The sequence below is a fragment of the Dipteris shenzhenensis genome, chromosome 29, assembly GCF_047967505.1.
Source record: "Dipteris shenzhenensis isolate YYH24624 ecotype China chromosome 29, Dip_SZ_1.0, whole genome shotgun sequence".
In the NCBI taxonomy this organism is placed as follows: Eukaryota; Viridiplantae; Streptophyta; class Polypodiopsida; order Gleicheniales; family Dipteridaceae; genus Dipteris; species Dipteris shenzhenensis.
In genome coordinates this window covers 40,041,512-40,057,276 of record NC_141624.1, presented here as the reverse complement: position 1 = coordinate 40,057,276, position 15,765 = coordinate 40,041,512, and the positions used below count along the sequence as shown (strand labels likewise).

At 44.7% G+C, this 15,765-nt stretch overlaps 1 protein-coding gene across 3 annotated transcripts in view; it reads right to left on the bottom strand.

The window, feature by feature from the left end:
* The window catches only part of LOC147882831 (Galactose oxidase/kelch repeat superfamily protein), a 130,720-nt gene that overhangs the window by 108,392 nt on the left and 6,563 nt on the right, over positions 1 to 15,765 (bottom strand). For all 3 annotated transcript variants that reach the window (XM_087400894.1, XM_087400893.1, XM_087400895.1), the window contains exons 3-4: positions 11,159 to 11,294; positions 10,917 to 10,945 (exon numbers count right to left, since the gene is read on the bottom strand). In XM_087400894.1, coding sequence (XP_087257020.1) covers positions 10,917 to 10,945; positions 11,159 to 11,294 — 165 coding nt within the window. The remainder of the gene's footprint in view (positions 1 to 10,916; positions 10,946 to 11,158; positions 11,295 to 15,765) is intronic.

The following is a 15,765-nucleotide window of genomic DNA, read 5'->3' as shown; positions in this document are numbered from 1 at the left end:
TGGTCTTCATCACTTGTTCGAGGCATGCCAGCAGGACCCCACTTTCCTTATCACACAGGGGACGTGGGGGCCGCTCGAGGGTATCCCACAGCACCTAGCAGAGGCTGATACAGGAGTTCGGGAGAGGCAGCCAGTCTGGGAGATTATCAGCAGCATTACAGGATGGCACATCTGGACCTCGCGCTGCGCGCAGATCCTCGGTGGCACCTCCTTATCGACTGCCCAGATCATGGTGGAGATTTGGAGTGAGATTATTCATACCCTCAGAGGCCAGTGGGACCAGATTCAGGGAGACTCCCGGGCTGGTCAGGAGAAGCGGAGACGCTTCCTCCAGGCTTGGGACACACAGAGCCTCTTCTTCGAGCAGACTACACAGGGCCTTCGGTGGCACTACTCACCACCCCGATGGCTGTTCATTCACACTCAGCATATCCCTCCGTGAGAGTATGATTTATTATGCTACCTTTTAGGGCTGCGTCCGGTTTGTGAACGCAGCCCGTCAGCTATAAGCTGACCTCTTGTATCTTGTTCTCGAAGTAATATAATTAGCACTGTTTTTTCGGCAAAAAATGGCTGAAGAAGATATATATATCACAAACGGAACTTAGTACAAGTGAAGAGAATCTCTGGAGGAAACAAACTTCAGTCCTGACAACTGTAGTGGACTTCTGCACTAGCTCCACAAGTTGGAACTGAACCAAATCTGAGACAGCAAACTGATGAAGGGGTTGCTGCAGATTTGGAATAGAAAGAACAGAATCTGGAGCGGAAGTTGGAGGTAGATCTGGAGCAGAAGTTGAGGGCAGATCTTGGAGCAGAAGTTGGGACAGATCTGAAGCTAAACGAAGGCAGATCTGGAGCAGAAATTGGAGCTGATCTGATGCAGAAAGGAGAGCAGAACTGAAGCAGAAAGGAAGGCTGTTCTGGAGCAGAAAAGAGGGCAGATCTGGAGCTGAAAAAGGGGACAGATCTGGAGCAGAAAGGAGGACAGATCTGAGCAGAAAGGAGGGGCAGATCTGGGGCAGAAAAGAGGGCAAATCTGGAGCAGAAAAGAGGGCAGCAGAGGAGGCAGCCAGGAGGCAGAAGTTGAGGCAGCAGAGGAGGCAGCCAGGAGGCAGAAGTGGCTCAAGGTGTGCAGGAACCTCTGGAGCTGGAGGAGAGATGATATCTGAATACCTAGCCCCCCCCCCTTTAAATAGGAAGGGGCAGAAAAGTCGGTCAACCAGCAGGTTGACCGACCTGGTCAGATTTGACCGACCAGGTCAATCTGGTCGGCCAGATCTGGTCAGACCAGAAAAAAAACATTTTTTAAATAATTTTTTATTTTGTTTCTCCTCTGCACCGGGGCTTTTGACATTTCTTTGGTTGTGGTTTTTGCCTCCGATTCGGGGTTTCTTTGACAGGATTTGGAGAGGCACCAGTGGTGTTTGTACCTGTTTATCTGGTCCTGGAGAATTGGAGATTGCCTGGCTTAACACCCCCTCTCAATGTCCAATGCAGACAGGAGAAGCAAAGAGGTGTTCCATGAGTGATCTATCATCTTCATCGGCCCTTTTTTTTTTTTTTTTTTTGGGTTTTCATTTAGATGGAGATGCCTACAGAGTAGGTTTTCATCTTCACTAAATGCCCAGATGATGGTACAAAAAAGAAAGACTTGAAGGAGTGCCCTCGCAGGGGATTTGTTCACTTCCTTAAGTACACAAAGAGAAAAAAACTGTTAAAGAGGAGGAGGTAAACCAATCCCCAACCGTGGGCAGAGATGCTCAAGAGTAGGGCGATTAACCGGCTTGGTAAGAATATCAGCATGATTATCGGCAGCTGGAACATAGATCAACCGAATAGTACCTAATTCCACTTGCTCGCGAGTAAAATGAAAGTGAACACCGACATGTTTGGTGCGGTTGGAAAAAATGGGATTGCCTGCGAGAGCAATGGCACTTTTGTTGTCGACGTAGAGGATCGTGGGTTCAGTACAAGGAAAGTGCAATTCTGCCAAAAACTGTCGGAGATATATGGCCTCTGTGGTACAATCATACAAGGCCCGGTATTCAGCCTCAGTAGAAGAACCAGCAACAGTCTCTTGTTTACGGCTAGACCAAGAAACAGGTGCCGAGCCAAACGAGAAAATATAGCCGCCATGAGAACGACGATTGTCCGGGTCACCAGCCCAGTCGGAATCAGTGTATCCCTGTAGGGTTAGTCCTGGTCTGAAATGTAAACCATAAGAGTAAGTACCACGAATGAACCGCAAGATACGAATACATGCATGCCAATGAGTGAGCTTGGGTTCATTAAAATACTGACTGAGAATAGAGACGGAGTAAGCAAGATCAGGACGAGTGTGAAGGAGCCAGAGGAGTTTGCCAACAACCTCGCGATAGAGATGTTCATCAAAGGGAGGAGACTCCAAGTCTTTTGAGAGCTTTACGGTGGGATCTAAGGGAGTGGCAGCCAGCTTAGGCTCATGAGGAATGATTTGATCAAGGAGTTGAAGAGCATATTTCTGTTGAGAAACAAAAGTACCACCAGAATGTTGTACAACTTCCATGCCTAAGAAATAGGAGAGCCGACCAAGATCAGTCATTTCAAAAGTGATGCTGAGTTGAGTTTTAATGTACTGAAGTGTAGTGGGAGTGGAGCCTAAAAGCAAAAGATCATCGACATAGAGTAAAATAAAGCAGACCCCCTCTGACGAATGATGGATATATAAATTTGGATCAAAGGGAGTAGAATGAAAACCATTAGTTTTGAGGAAGGTGTCTATCTGGTGGAACCATGATCGAGGTGCTTGTTTGAGACCATAAAGAGCTTTGCGGAGACGGAAAACCTTATTTTCATGGCCAGGAGGAGAAAAACCTGGGGGGGGAGTCACATAGACTTCTTCATCAAGGTAGCCATTGAGAAAGGCACTCTTGACATCCATTTGATAGATAGTCCAGTGGTGATGAGCAGCTAAGGCAAGAAGAAGACGAAAGGAAGTTAACCGAGCAGTAGGGGCAAAGGTTTCCTCATAATCGATACCATGTTTTTGGCGGAATCCTTGCACTACTAAGCGGGCTTTGTATTTGTCCAGGGTGCCATCGGCTTTCAGTTTTGTTCGGAAGATCCACTTGGTTCCGATGACCTTTTTGTGAGTGGGTCGATTGACCAAGATCCAGGTCTGATTGCGATCAATACTTTTAAGCTCCTGTTCCATAGCACGATGCCACGCAGGATTTTTAACTGCTTCCTGCCAAGTGGCAGGTTCAGAATGTATGATATAGGCCGTGGTAAAAAAAGAGGCAGTGGCAGTAGATAGAGGGAAATAAACTATAGGAATCCAGTGGCATGGGAGAAGGAGGAGGATGAGAAACCACTGGAGGAAAGATGGCAGCGGAAGAGATGAGAGGGAAGGGAGGGAGGGAGGGATGTGAACCGAAAGCAAACTCATTGTCAGACGCATTTCTCCCTTCTCGTCTGCGAGTGTTCACATGCATGTATGGATCTGTGTCCTCGTGATTACTTGTTCCTATGCCTTGCATAACAGAAGGAGTTGCACTAAGGGAATAGGGCATCATACCTTGCACTGATTCTTGTGGAATAGGCACTATCGAATAATCCAATGTTCTCATGCCGGCCTGTCCTCTTTCGTCAGGGGATACTTGTTCTTCATTGGCACCGAACTTGAGATGTTGCTCAGCTTCTTCTGAGTTGAATAGAGGTCCTTGTTGACGTATTGGAGAGAACCGTGGAGAGGTAGAGGCACGAGGTGTGCGGGTACCTGCTTCAAGTTCCTTCCATTTCTGGAATTCAGCATATTCTTTAAAGAGTTTGGAGAGGTATTCATCACCTTCAATCCTAGCAGACTCTCTCTCGACATATGTCGAAGGTGATGGTTGAATAGAGGTTGATTCAGGCTGAGATCGCTTCGGAGAAGAGGGAGAAGACATCTTCAGGTGATGATTTATCTTCCAAGCTTTCCAGATCAAGGCTCAGGTGTCGATTGGCACACCTGGCTCTGATACCATATAAAGAAAATACTTGGAGACAAATAAAACAATACTGAAGACAATCAATGGCTGAAGAAGATATATATATCACAAACGGAACTTAGTACAAGTGAAGAGAAGCTCTGGAGGAAACAAACTTCAGTCCTGACAACTGTAGTGGACTTCTGCACTAGCTCCACAAGTTGGAACTGAACCAAATCTGAGACAGCAAACTGATGAAGGGGTTGCTGCAGATTTGGAATAGAAAGAACAGAATCTGGAGCGGAAGTTGGAGGTAGATCTGGAGCAGAAGTTGAGGGCAGATCTTGGAGCAGAAGTTGGGACAGATCTGAAGCTAAACGAAGGCAGATCTGGAGCAGAAATTGGAGCTGATCTGATGCAGAAAGGAGAGCAGAACTGAAGCAGAAAGGAAGGCTGTTCTGGAGCAGAAAAGAGGGCAGATCTGGAGCTGAAAAAGGGGACAGATCTGGAGCAGAAAGGAGGACAGATCTGAGCAGAAAGGAGGGGCAGATCTGGGGCAGAAAAGAGGGCAAATCTGGAGGAGAAAAGAGGGCAGCAGAGGAGGCAGCCAGGAGGCAGAAGTTGAGGCAGCAGAGGAGGCAGCCAGGAGGCAGAAGTGGCTCAGGGTGTGCAGGAACCTCTGGAGCTGGAGGAGAGATGATATCTGAATACCTAGCCCCCCCCCTTTAAATAGGAAGGGGCAGAAAAGTCGGTCAACCAGCAGGTTGACCGACCTGGTCAGATTTGACCGACCAGGTCAATCTGGTCGGCCAGATCTGGTCAGACCAGAAAAAAAACATTTTTTAAATAATTTTTTATTTTGTTTCTCCTCTGCACCGGGGCTTTTGACATTTCTTCGGTTGTGGTTTTTGCCTCCGATTCGGGGTTTCTTTGACAGGATTTGGAGAGGCACCAGTGGTGTTTGTACCTGTTTATCTGGTCCTGGAGAATTGGAGATTGCCTGGCTTAACACAGGGCAGCCTTCACCGCTACAGTAGAGTGTGTTTGGCTTCAACAGTTACTTACAGATCTTGGTATTTGCCAAACATCCTCCACTATTGTCTACACTGACAGCCAGAGTGCTTTGGCCATTGCGCGTAACCCAGTGTTTCATGCGCGTACCAAGCATATTGAAGTTCACTATCATTATGTTCGGGAGCGGTTGTCAGCAGGCAACATAGAGTTGTCCTATCTTCCCACGGAGGACAACATCGCAGATATGTTTACAAAGGCACTTCCTCGTCCCAAGTTCGAAGTCTTCCGACAGGCTTTACACTTGGTTCCGTTTAGGAACCTTATCCATCAATCTCAGTTTTGACGTGACTTCTTCTTTGACTCGTCCTGTACTACACTCTCTCTCTCTCTCTTCGTTTAGCATCTACAGTGTGTGCCCGATCAGTGCGCGTGCAAACACAAGTTAAGGCTCCCTTATTGGTCGAGAAATCTGATAGAGGGCCTTGTTTCCAATGTCTACGCTCATTGGCCACGAGCTCCTCTAAGAAGATCCGGTTTCAGAAATGGTTGGTGATCTAATGTACGGGCAGACCACTGTTGTTTGTACAGACTCTTATCAGCATGGTGGAAGTGGAGAAGATGCCTTTCTGCTGGTTTTCATTAGCTCGAGAATGAGCTTCGTTTGTTGCTTCAGAAAGGTTATGCATTCACATGCGCTTCTCAAACATGGCTCTTGGCTGTGAACTGTTTTTTTTTAAGAGCTATTACAGGCAGGGAGATACATGGTTGTTACTATCAGAGAGATGCAGTTGTGGTTTGTTTTTTCTCCTTTGGCACGCCTTAAGTTTAGTGGGCATTTGAGGATTGGTAAAGAGTTGAGTGTTCCTGTGAGATTGTTTCTAGTCAACCTTGTGTGAGATTGCCTTGAGTCCTCGTGCTCTGGAACCTGATGCATATGCTCTTTCCCCTTGAGCTCCACATTGCTGCTGATCCCACTGAAGACCCGGCTTTCAGTTTGCTTCTACAGATGCAACTAAAAGTGAAGAATGTATTTGTCTCTTAAGCTAGGACCGGAGGTGCTAGGAGTTTTGATCGAGGGTTTTCATGTTGAAGTTATGTTGTCCTTAGTTCATAGCTATTACTGGTCTTTGATTTTACAACTGCTAGATGAGGAATGGACTGGTATACCTCTTCTTAATGAAGAAGATCTCCCTATGTTGATCCAGCATTTGGAATTTTGTGATGAGGAAGACTTTATATGAGTAGATAGTGAATCTCTTGGAAATCAAAGTTGCCTCTTGAGCCCTTCTTTCACCCTCTCTATCCTTTCCCTTTTTCTTTCATCAACGTGTCTCAATCTTTCGATGCGAGGGAATCAAAATTGCCTCACTTTTCAAGAGTTGGTAGCACTCTTGTTGCAGGAGCAGCAGAAAAGAGTATGGCTTCACATTCTTGTAGTGGGGAGCATGCTTTTTCAGCAAAAGATAAGGGCAAAAAGAAAGTTAAGTCATGCCTCTAGTAGTGCTTCTGAACATGCACATGCAGGTGGGAAAGATAAAAAGGATGCCCCAAAGCCTTTCAAGAAAGGCAATTGAAAAGCTTGATCATCATGTCAGTGAATACCCCAAGAGAAGAAGAAAGAGTCTAGTTTGGCAGCTCAGGCTCAGCTCAACATGCAGGTTCCAATGATACTTCTGCTCATTTTGTTGAGCATGATTGGGCCTTCTTTCCAGGCTTGTAAAAGAGGAAGAAAGAGTCCGGTACATCAGTTTTACACTCAACTCAACATGCAACTTTCAATGATACTTCTGCTCACTTAGCTGAGCATGATTGGACCTTCTTACTTTGCAGCAATGATGTTTCTCAGGAGTCCCACATTTTCAGCATGATGACACGGCTAAGACATGGTACTTTGATAGTGGAGCTTCCTGCCATATCACCTCACATAAATCTTTCTTTGATAAGTTATCCAAAGCACCGGCTGGCAAGTCAGTTTCTTGTGCCCACAACTCTTCTTCTCCAGTTAAAGGGATTGGAGAACTTCACTTACAGCCGTGGATGGAGCATTGTCTATCACTAGTCTGCACACATGAATTTTGTTGAGTACAGATAAGTAAAGAAGTTTTGGATTCTGTACTTAACCACTTCTGCGTGAATTCCTGGGCCTACTATTGAGTCTTCCGCTGCATAAGGTACCCTCTGTTACGGTCATTTCTAACAGAAAGAGGAATTAAAAGACAATTGACTACTGCACATACATTCCAGCAAGAAGGGGAAAGCAGATAGGACTAAGTTGGATCCCAAGAGCAAGAAGTGCATCTTTCTTGGGTACAGTGAGTAATCAAAGGTCTATAGTGCCAAGTGGTGAGCAGGGGTGTTTTCCAAGAGACAGAAACCAGGCCACAAGCAATCACACCAAAAGTTGTAATTGTTCCCCAGAGAAACTAAAGCTTGCTCTCACACAAGAAAAGAAGACAAAGGATGCAAAATTTGAAGATTTAGAGTTTGAGTCTGAGGCACCTAAACCAACAAGACGGACCCCAAAAAATGAAAGAAAACTACCAAGGTGGTACCTGAAGATCTTGGAGGATTCAATAGTCACAGATATTCCAGAGCCCAGTTCAGAGGTAAGGAGGTCTCATAGGCAAGCACCTACCGTGATCTATGCTCTGATGGTTCAGATCCAAAAGATCGTGGAACCAAGGACCTTTGAAGAAGCAAAGGGAATCCCAAAGTCACAAGCTGTCATGGATGCAAAAGAACCATACTTGGGACCTGGTTGCTAGCCCCCGAAAGAGGAAGATCATAGGAACCAGGTGGGTTTACCGGGCCAAGTACAAATCTAATGGTACTTTGGATAGGTACAAGGCGCGACTTGTTTTCAAGGGCTATGCACAAGTAGAGGGAGTTGACTACAGAGAGACATTTGCTCCTATAGCAGGGTGACTACCATACACACGGTCATAGCTTTGGCAGACTGCAGCCCACCATCAGTAGCCAATCTTTCAAATGGATGTGAAGCCTGCCTTTGTTTTTTTTTTAAGCTTCAAGAAGAAGTTTATGTTGAGCAGTCGAAAGGCTTTTGACAACCAGGTGCAGGAAAGAAGGTATGCAGGCTCCACAGGGCACTTTAGGGCTGAAACAAGCCCCGATGGCATGAGGGCATGCTACCACAGGATAGACAACTTCTATGAGTTATGCTCATCTGATTCCCAACCTGCATCTCTTCACAAAAGGATATAAGACCATGATCATGATCCTTTATGTTGATGACTTAATAATCCCAAGTGATCATAGCAGGAATATCAGGAAATCAAAGGACTCTTGATGGATAGATTTAGGACTTCTTCACTATTTACATGACCAGCCTAGAGAAAGATTGAGAAATCTGAAAGGAGAAGAAGCCCCGTGTCATAATTTTATTCGATATTACCTTGCTATAGAGGTCTAGCAAAGAATCATTTGTCAAGAGGAGTACTGTCAGGGGGTGGGTGCCGAAGAGATTGCAGATGGAGAAATGCAAATAAGCTCCAAACCCAAAGGACGTTGGGACAAAGCTGAACAATGAGGACATGTCTCAATTGGTTGATGCAGCTTATCAAAGAATGGTTGTTGTTTGTTGTATTTAACCAATAACATGCCAAATACAGCTTTTGCAGTGGTAGTGTTCTGACAGTTCTCGTCAACGCCAAGGAGTATATCACATGAAGGCTGGATTCAGGGTTTTAAGGTACCTCAAATGCACAACCAGCTATGGGATCACGTATCTCCAATAGCGAGCTTAGAGGATTCCATGATTTAGATAGGGCTGGAGATTGGGATACACGGTGCTCGACATCAAGGTACTGATTTACGCTTGGATAAGTTGCCATATCTTGGCTGAGTAAGAAGCAACCTACATTTGTCTTGTCTTCCATGGAGGCAGAATACACAGCGGCTTGTTTAGCAGCATACGAGTCCATTTGGCTCAAATAGATACTAGAGGGCATGGCAGTTCTTCAGGAGGAGGTGGCAGTGCTCATGTGCAACAACATGAGTTGCATAGCGATTGCAAAGAACCCGATATTCCATGCTCGTACAAAGCATATCCAGGTTCAGTACCACTTCATTCGAGAGTTGATTCTGGATGAGATCGTGAAGCTTCTTTATTATCCAACAGAAGATACCATCTCTGACATTTATACCGAGGCTGTTCCTAAAGAGTAGTTGGAGCATCACATTAGACACATGGGCATTGGCCCACATTTGAGTCATTGAGAGGGGGTTCTTCCTAGAGAGCAGTTGGGGCACCTCATTAGACATGTGGGCATTGGCTCACAGTTCAATCATTGAGAGGCGGTATTAGACATGCCATTGACCCACCAAAGAGCCGCTATACGAGGAGGACCAGGGATCAGGATACATAGAGGAAGGTAGGAGTACCAGTGTGGGATTGTTGCGCAATGATCAGAGTTGTCTGCAAGAGGCATCTGCATCAGTTGTGAAGGCAGCAAGGCTGCATGAACAGAAGGGCTGCAGCCACAGCATAGCAGAGCTGTGTGGCAGCATGGAAAGAACCTGTAAGGGCAATGCCAGGGCCTACACATAAGCCTGGCAGTAGGACAGCAGAATCCAGACTCAAGGCAGCAACCAGTCCAAACAGGGTCAGCAGATCAAGTTGAGCAGACTTCAGACAGGGTCACAGATCAAGTTGGGCACACTATTTTTGCAGGGTTCAAGGCTCTTCCCCTCTGCCAATCAATAGGCGACTACTTCTGGACATTTTGGACAGACACTGAAGTCTCTGAAGGTCCCGCAGACTGAAGGAGTGTGACCAGACTTTTGTCTTCTGCAGTACATTCTGAGTTCTCCTTTCTATGCTGTACCTTCTGTGTGGAATTTCAGTGAAAGAGTACATCTATCTTGAGAGAGATCAGTGAGGATTTGAGTTTATTCCACTGCCCCTCCAAATGGCACAGCAAAATCCGAATGATGTCTTTCAGTTGCTACCAATCTCTCTGCGAAATACCATCGATTCTGAGCAAGAGCATCTTACTGCCCAAGCTAGCATCACATCTATTACATCGTTCTATGAAGGTCAAGGAGAAATCCACAGTACAAAATCTGAAATGTTTCAGAACCTCCTTTGACGAATCTTCTAGATGATTATCCTGCAATGAATATTCCAATAACCTCCTAATACTGTGGCCACCTGTGGCGATTTCTGAAAATTTCTTGCTGTCTTGGCAGTTCCTGTGGCATGCCAATGAGGAAACACATGTGGCATGTGGACCTTCTGAAACATGTTAGATTTTGTATTGTGGATTGCTGCTCCTTCACAAGACGATGTTGTTGAAACATAATGATGAAACCAGAGCCACATCAACATCTTCTAGATGATTATCCTACAAAGAACATTCCAGTAACGTCTTATTATGTGGACACCTGTAGCAATTTCTGGCTGTCTTGGCAGTTCCTGTGGCATGCCAATCAGACAACACATGGCATGCTGAGGTGGCTCTGGTTTCCTCATCATGGTTCAACAACAATCATACCAGACTTCCAAGGTGTACTCACAAAGCCTCCCTTCTGGCCTACTCTGCACCCTGATTCATTTTCCAGGTGCTCAAAAGGGCTACTTTATTTTTCCTAAGTCCTTAAGCCGGAACCATCCAATCAGACTGACAACAGACACTTACAATCTCAAATTTACCAGCCACATCCTGAATTATAATAAGCCGTGTTTTGATGGTATGGCATTCATATACAAGGAATCAAAGTATGTCGTAATAATGTGCCAGTAAAATGATAGGAGGAGACCTTGAGCATGCATAATTTGTATTGGACTAGGTAAGTCAACATACAGGTATGGCATTCCATGCAAGGAATCAGAGTATGTCATAATGCAGCCAGGAAAATGACGGGGAGAGCCCTTGGGCACACATAATTTGTATTGGACTAGGTAAGTAAAATGATAGGAGACATAACACTTACCAGTGTCAAGCATCCAAAAGTCCCCCAACCTGTAATTCAGAGAATGCAAACAATAAAAGAGCTTCCTTCAGATAAATACAGTTCATAAATTTCATTTTAGAGCCCTTATCTCAGATAAAGAAAGCCTCCTGATACAACAGCAACAAAATCATTCATAAGACTTGTAAGATTTTGGCTACAAGCAATTTTTCCAGGATCCATAACAATAAAAAAATGCAATAGCAAAATGCACTTAGACCAACCGCTTGCGCCCAGACCGTCCTCCAAAAATGAACATATGGCAGTCAATTGCAACGGCAACGTGGAAAGCCCGTGGACTAGGTCCTACATCTTCACTTCCCGTCCCAGTACAGCTTGGTTGAAACCATACTGTATTTTCTGTGTAGAAGGTACACATACAGAAAATTCAGAATGGCATAATTCACACAGAAAACACTCACTGTAAAGTTTTGCACCAATTCAGATACAACAGACAATCTTTATAATGTAAGAAGTCAACATCCTAAAGCAGTAGCAATCCATATGTGCACAAATAATACAATTAGGTGCACCTTTAAATGAAACCCCCTAGGCATTATTAGTCAAGACAAAGAGTAGATTATTCCAGCCACAAATTCCACTTAATAGATTATGAGTAGTGTGATGTGAACACATACTTAGGGCACCTTTCCCTCCAACTGGGAGGTTCTTTCCCCTAGGAATAGTATTAGGAATAGTTTCCTTTGTTGTAAAATTTGAGGATGACAAATGCACAATGAGGTATAGAGAGGAGTATACGATAGTCCCTTTTGAAACATTGTACCAAGGCTTGTATCATTGGACTCTTTTGAGAAGAGGGAATAGGATGCATGTATGGTTGCTACAGCATCAACATTTGCCATACACGAGAGTTATGACATGCCAGGTGAATGATGGCAGCCTGATGCTGCTGCAACAACATGGCATGGTACAGAATATGCCTCATGTAGAGGGTGCATCTTGGGTAAAAGCACAGGAATGTTGTGTTAGAGAATGAAATCCCACCAAAGGGTATCCCACCTGATAGATGAGCCCAGGAATTACATGCGGAAGTGTTTCACTATAGAATCAAGATTCATCAACATGTGTGTACTTCACAACAATTCATGTGTGCAAACCAGCAAATAGACTGTGCATCAAGACAAATATAGAAGCAACACTTATATGTTTCCATCCGTCCACAAACTGGACACAATACAATACCAAGATGTTCTCCTACGATATGCTTGGCACCTCTAGATCTCTGAGCCGGCGTACTGCACTGAGCTTATGTAGACTCTCTGTCCAAAGATTCCTTCCACCTTGCTGTCCGGAAAGCCAGCCTAGGTGGGCAGCACCTCAAGCTTAGTCTGCAGCTCCTATAGGTCTCCTCACCTCCTGAGTATAGGACCAAGGATGCCTTACTGCTGCCCCTATCTACCAGCCAAAGGGCTTCTCCAAGTGATGCAAAAAAGGAGGCCCAAATGGCCCCCTTTTATAGGGGGAAACCCCTGCTCCAAAATAGCCGACTACGCTGCACCTAACAGCCAACTCAGCCTGCTTCCTACAGCTGACTAGAGGGTGGGGGTTATAAATGCCCCCCTGGGCCCTTTCTCTCAGGCTCTTGCTGCCCTGCCTGACCACATGGCTTCCAGCTACTGGCCCAGGCAGTTGCAGCCTTGTATACTTGTCCTAGCCCTGTCAATCACCTTCCATAGCTTGCTAAACATATGCGCCTTCCTACTGCCTCTGTTCTACATCATTCCAGCCTCCAGAATTCCTCCAGAGATGACCGTATGGTCGGCTGTACTGTCCGGAACCTTTGCTGAGGTCACCACCTTGTCCACGCCATCCTTTCTTTGGAAACCCTGCCCCCCTTTCCATCTGTTGACAGCCTCTAACCAGATCTGCCCTCCATGGTGGCTCTCCTCTGTCAGGGATCTCCTCTCTCTCTCTCTCTCTCTGCTGCCCACATGGCAGCCCATATGCTGCCCATGTGGCAGCCCCATGCTCCTATCAATCTATGGTCCACCCCCCTGATGCACTCCTCATATGGGGGCTCACAGGTGGGAGTTGACCAACCCTATTCCAACATGTTGTTCCAAAGGAGGGGTCAAAAGAGTTAGCGAAAAATCACAGCTCATTCACACCGATGTGTGTGGTCCCATGCAGGAAAGTACCTATATTGTGTAACCATTATTGATGATCACTCCAAATATGCTTGGGTTTTTCGATTGAAAGAAAGTCTCAGCATTTTGCTGCAATGCCTGAAAATGAATAAGGTTGCAAGGTGCACACCCTGCATATAGATAGAAGTGGGGAATATTTTGTTAGATGCATTCACATCATCCTTAGCAGAAAAGAGGAGAAAGCATGTGTATTATGCCATACACACCCTAGATGAATGGTGTTGCTAAAAGGAAGAACAGACCTTGATGGAGATGGCAAGATGAATCATAACAGCAAGCATCTGCCTCACAAGTTTTGGCTTGAGGCCATCATGTGTGCAGCCACACTCTGAACCGGTGCCCTACAAAAGCTTTGAAGCCCATTTCTCACTTGAGGCTTGTATGATAGAAAGCGCAAGGTTGACTATACCAGGACTTTTGGTAGCCTTGCTTATCTTCATGTGCTTCACAAATGAGAAGCAAACTAGATAACAAGGCTTTCAACTGTATTTGTGGGTTACAATAGTGGTGGTAAGAAATACCATCGCTTTGATCCATGCAAGCAAAGAATCTTTGATTGCAGAGATGTTTTTGCTAAGAATTCACCTTAGCCACTTGGCTGAATTCAATAGATAGATAACAAGTAACGCACAAGATATGTTTTGGTCATAGAGGTGAAGACCAGCCACATGTTGAAGCAAAAAATCAGCCTCAAAATTAGCCCATTGAAGACAATGAAGTGGAGGAAGCAGTACAGGAAGAGAGAGCACCATGGAACAAGCTACAATAGTTCCACATTGGCTGATCCGTTCTTTGAGAGTAAGCCCTCAGCTCCTCTATCCTTTGAGAGACATGGGCTGGAGCAAGAAATGCTAGAGAGCATGCAGATGGGGCCTATATGAGCACTTTCTTTAATGCAAATGAGCTAGCTTCATTTGAAAGAGCTCAAGAAGATGAACATTGGCAACAAACCATGTAATAGGAAATGAATGCAATTCATAAAAATGGTACATGGGATCTGGTGGATCTATCACATGACAAGAAGCCCATAGGCACTACATGGGTGATGGTACCATTGACAGGAACAAGGGGGAACTAGTTGCTAAAGGCTATGCTCGGTAGAGGGACATAGATTTTGAAGAGACTTTTGCTCCTACTTCTAGGCTCTCCACTACCAAATGTGTAGTAGCACTGGCTTCCCATCGCGTATGAAATGCGGCACGTGGATATTAAGACAGCCTTCTTAAATGGGGATTTGCAGGAAGTCGGCCTTGTGAATCAGCCCATTAGTTTTGTTGTGTCTGGTCAGGAAACGAAGGTGTGCAAGATGCAAAAAACACTTTATTGTAATAGACCTCCACATTTTTCGTGATGGTCATTATTACAACATTTTCTATTCTTAGCTGATTATTTATTTATTTCTTGTGAACATATTGATTGATCACACATGTGAGTGTTGTGTGAGTTCTTTCTTACAGGACTTACACTTCTGGCTGGACATCTTCTACAAATCCAATGCATTGGTCTTCATCAGTTCAATGATCACTTTATACATGCTTTTTGCACCAAGAGACTTTACCACCTTGACAGGGTAGTGACGGCTTTCTACAGAAGGATTAGCCATAGCTAACAATTCCTATATGTACAGCCAGTCAACTGCAGTGACAGGATAATGGGAGATATTGCATGGGGTGGACTCCACTACATGGAGTTATTGTCCAAGTCCTTATGACTTGGTGATTATTTACCAGATCAACCTCCACCTACCAGCATGCCTCATCAGATTCGGATGCTCAACACATCCACCAGGTTTCAGTACCCTTTAATTCCAAGTTGCTTTCATGCTGGCTTTGGGGGGTGAGCCATGATGCATCTAGGCGGTAATGCTGAGTCTTATGAGGACCAAATGACATTACGTCGGTTAAACTTGTGAGTAGAAATGTAATCTCCAAAACCAATAGAGTGTAATTATCTATACCCTGATCACTCACATGCACATTACATAGTACAATGCGGACCGTAATTGTTGATGTCAGTTTGGGTAGCTACTGAAAATCCTAGCTCAAGTTATGGCATTAGCATGCCTAGGGTACAATTAAATATTCTAGCCCTAATTGTGCATCAATTATATTCATGGGTAGAGGGGTAAACTTTAAAAGAAGAACTAAGTCTATTTAATTAAATTATTAAAGCAATTTCCCTCTATTCGGGTTAGGAATATTTGGTTGGATGTTTACCGATATTTTAAATTAACCAGTAAGTCTAATTTCATTTTTTAAGCTGTTCTTTTAACAATTTTAGGATTAGAACAAAGCCATATGAAGCGCCAGTTGCTTTTGCCACCTCATTCTTCAATGCTTGCTATTGAGCTCCTCGTTTTTTCAAGCTGCTGAACCCTAAAACAGTAAATTCGCATTGAAATCTAGCCTCCTGCTTATTTCCAAGCCCTGTTTCATTGATTAGACACCTCTTGCTGTTGTTTTGGCTCCAGATTTCACCACGATTTGGAAGCAGACCTGCTGGACATTACCTGCAAGCTATAAAGTTGCTCTAAAACAATTGTGACTTGGGAGCAGGCTCGATTTGGGAGCTGGATTGGTTGCTGATTTTGTGAATTCCATTCTTTCCAGGTTTCTTTTTTCGAATTTTTTGTCTTGTGCATCATCTGGAATCAATTGTGTTTT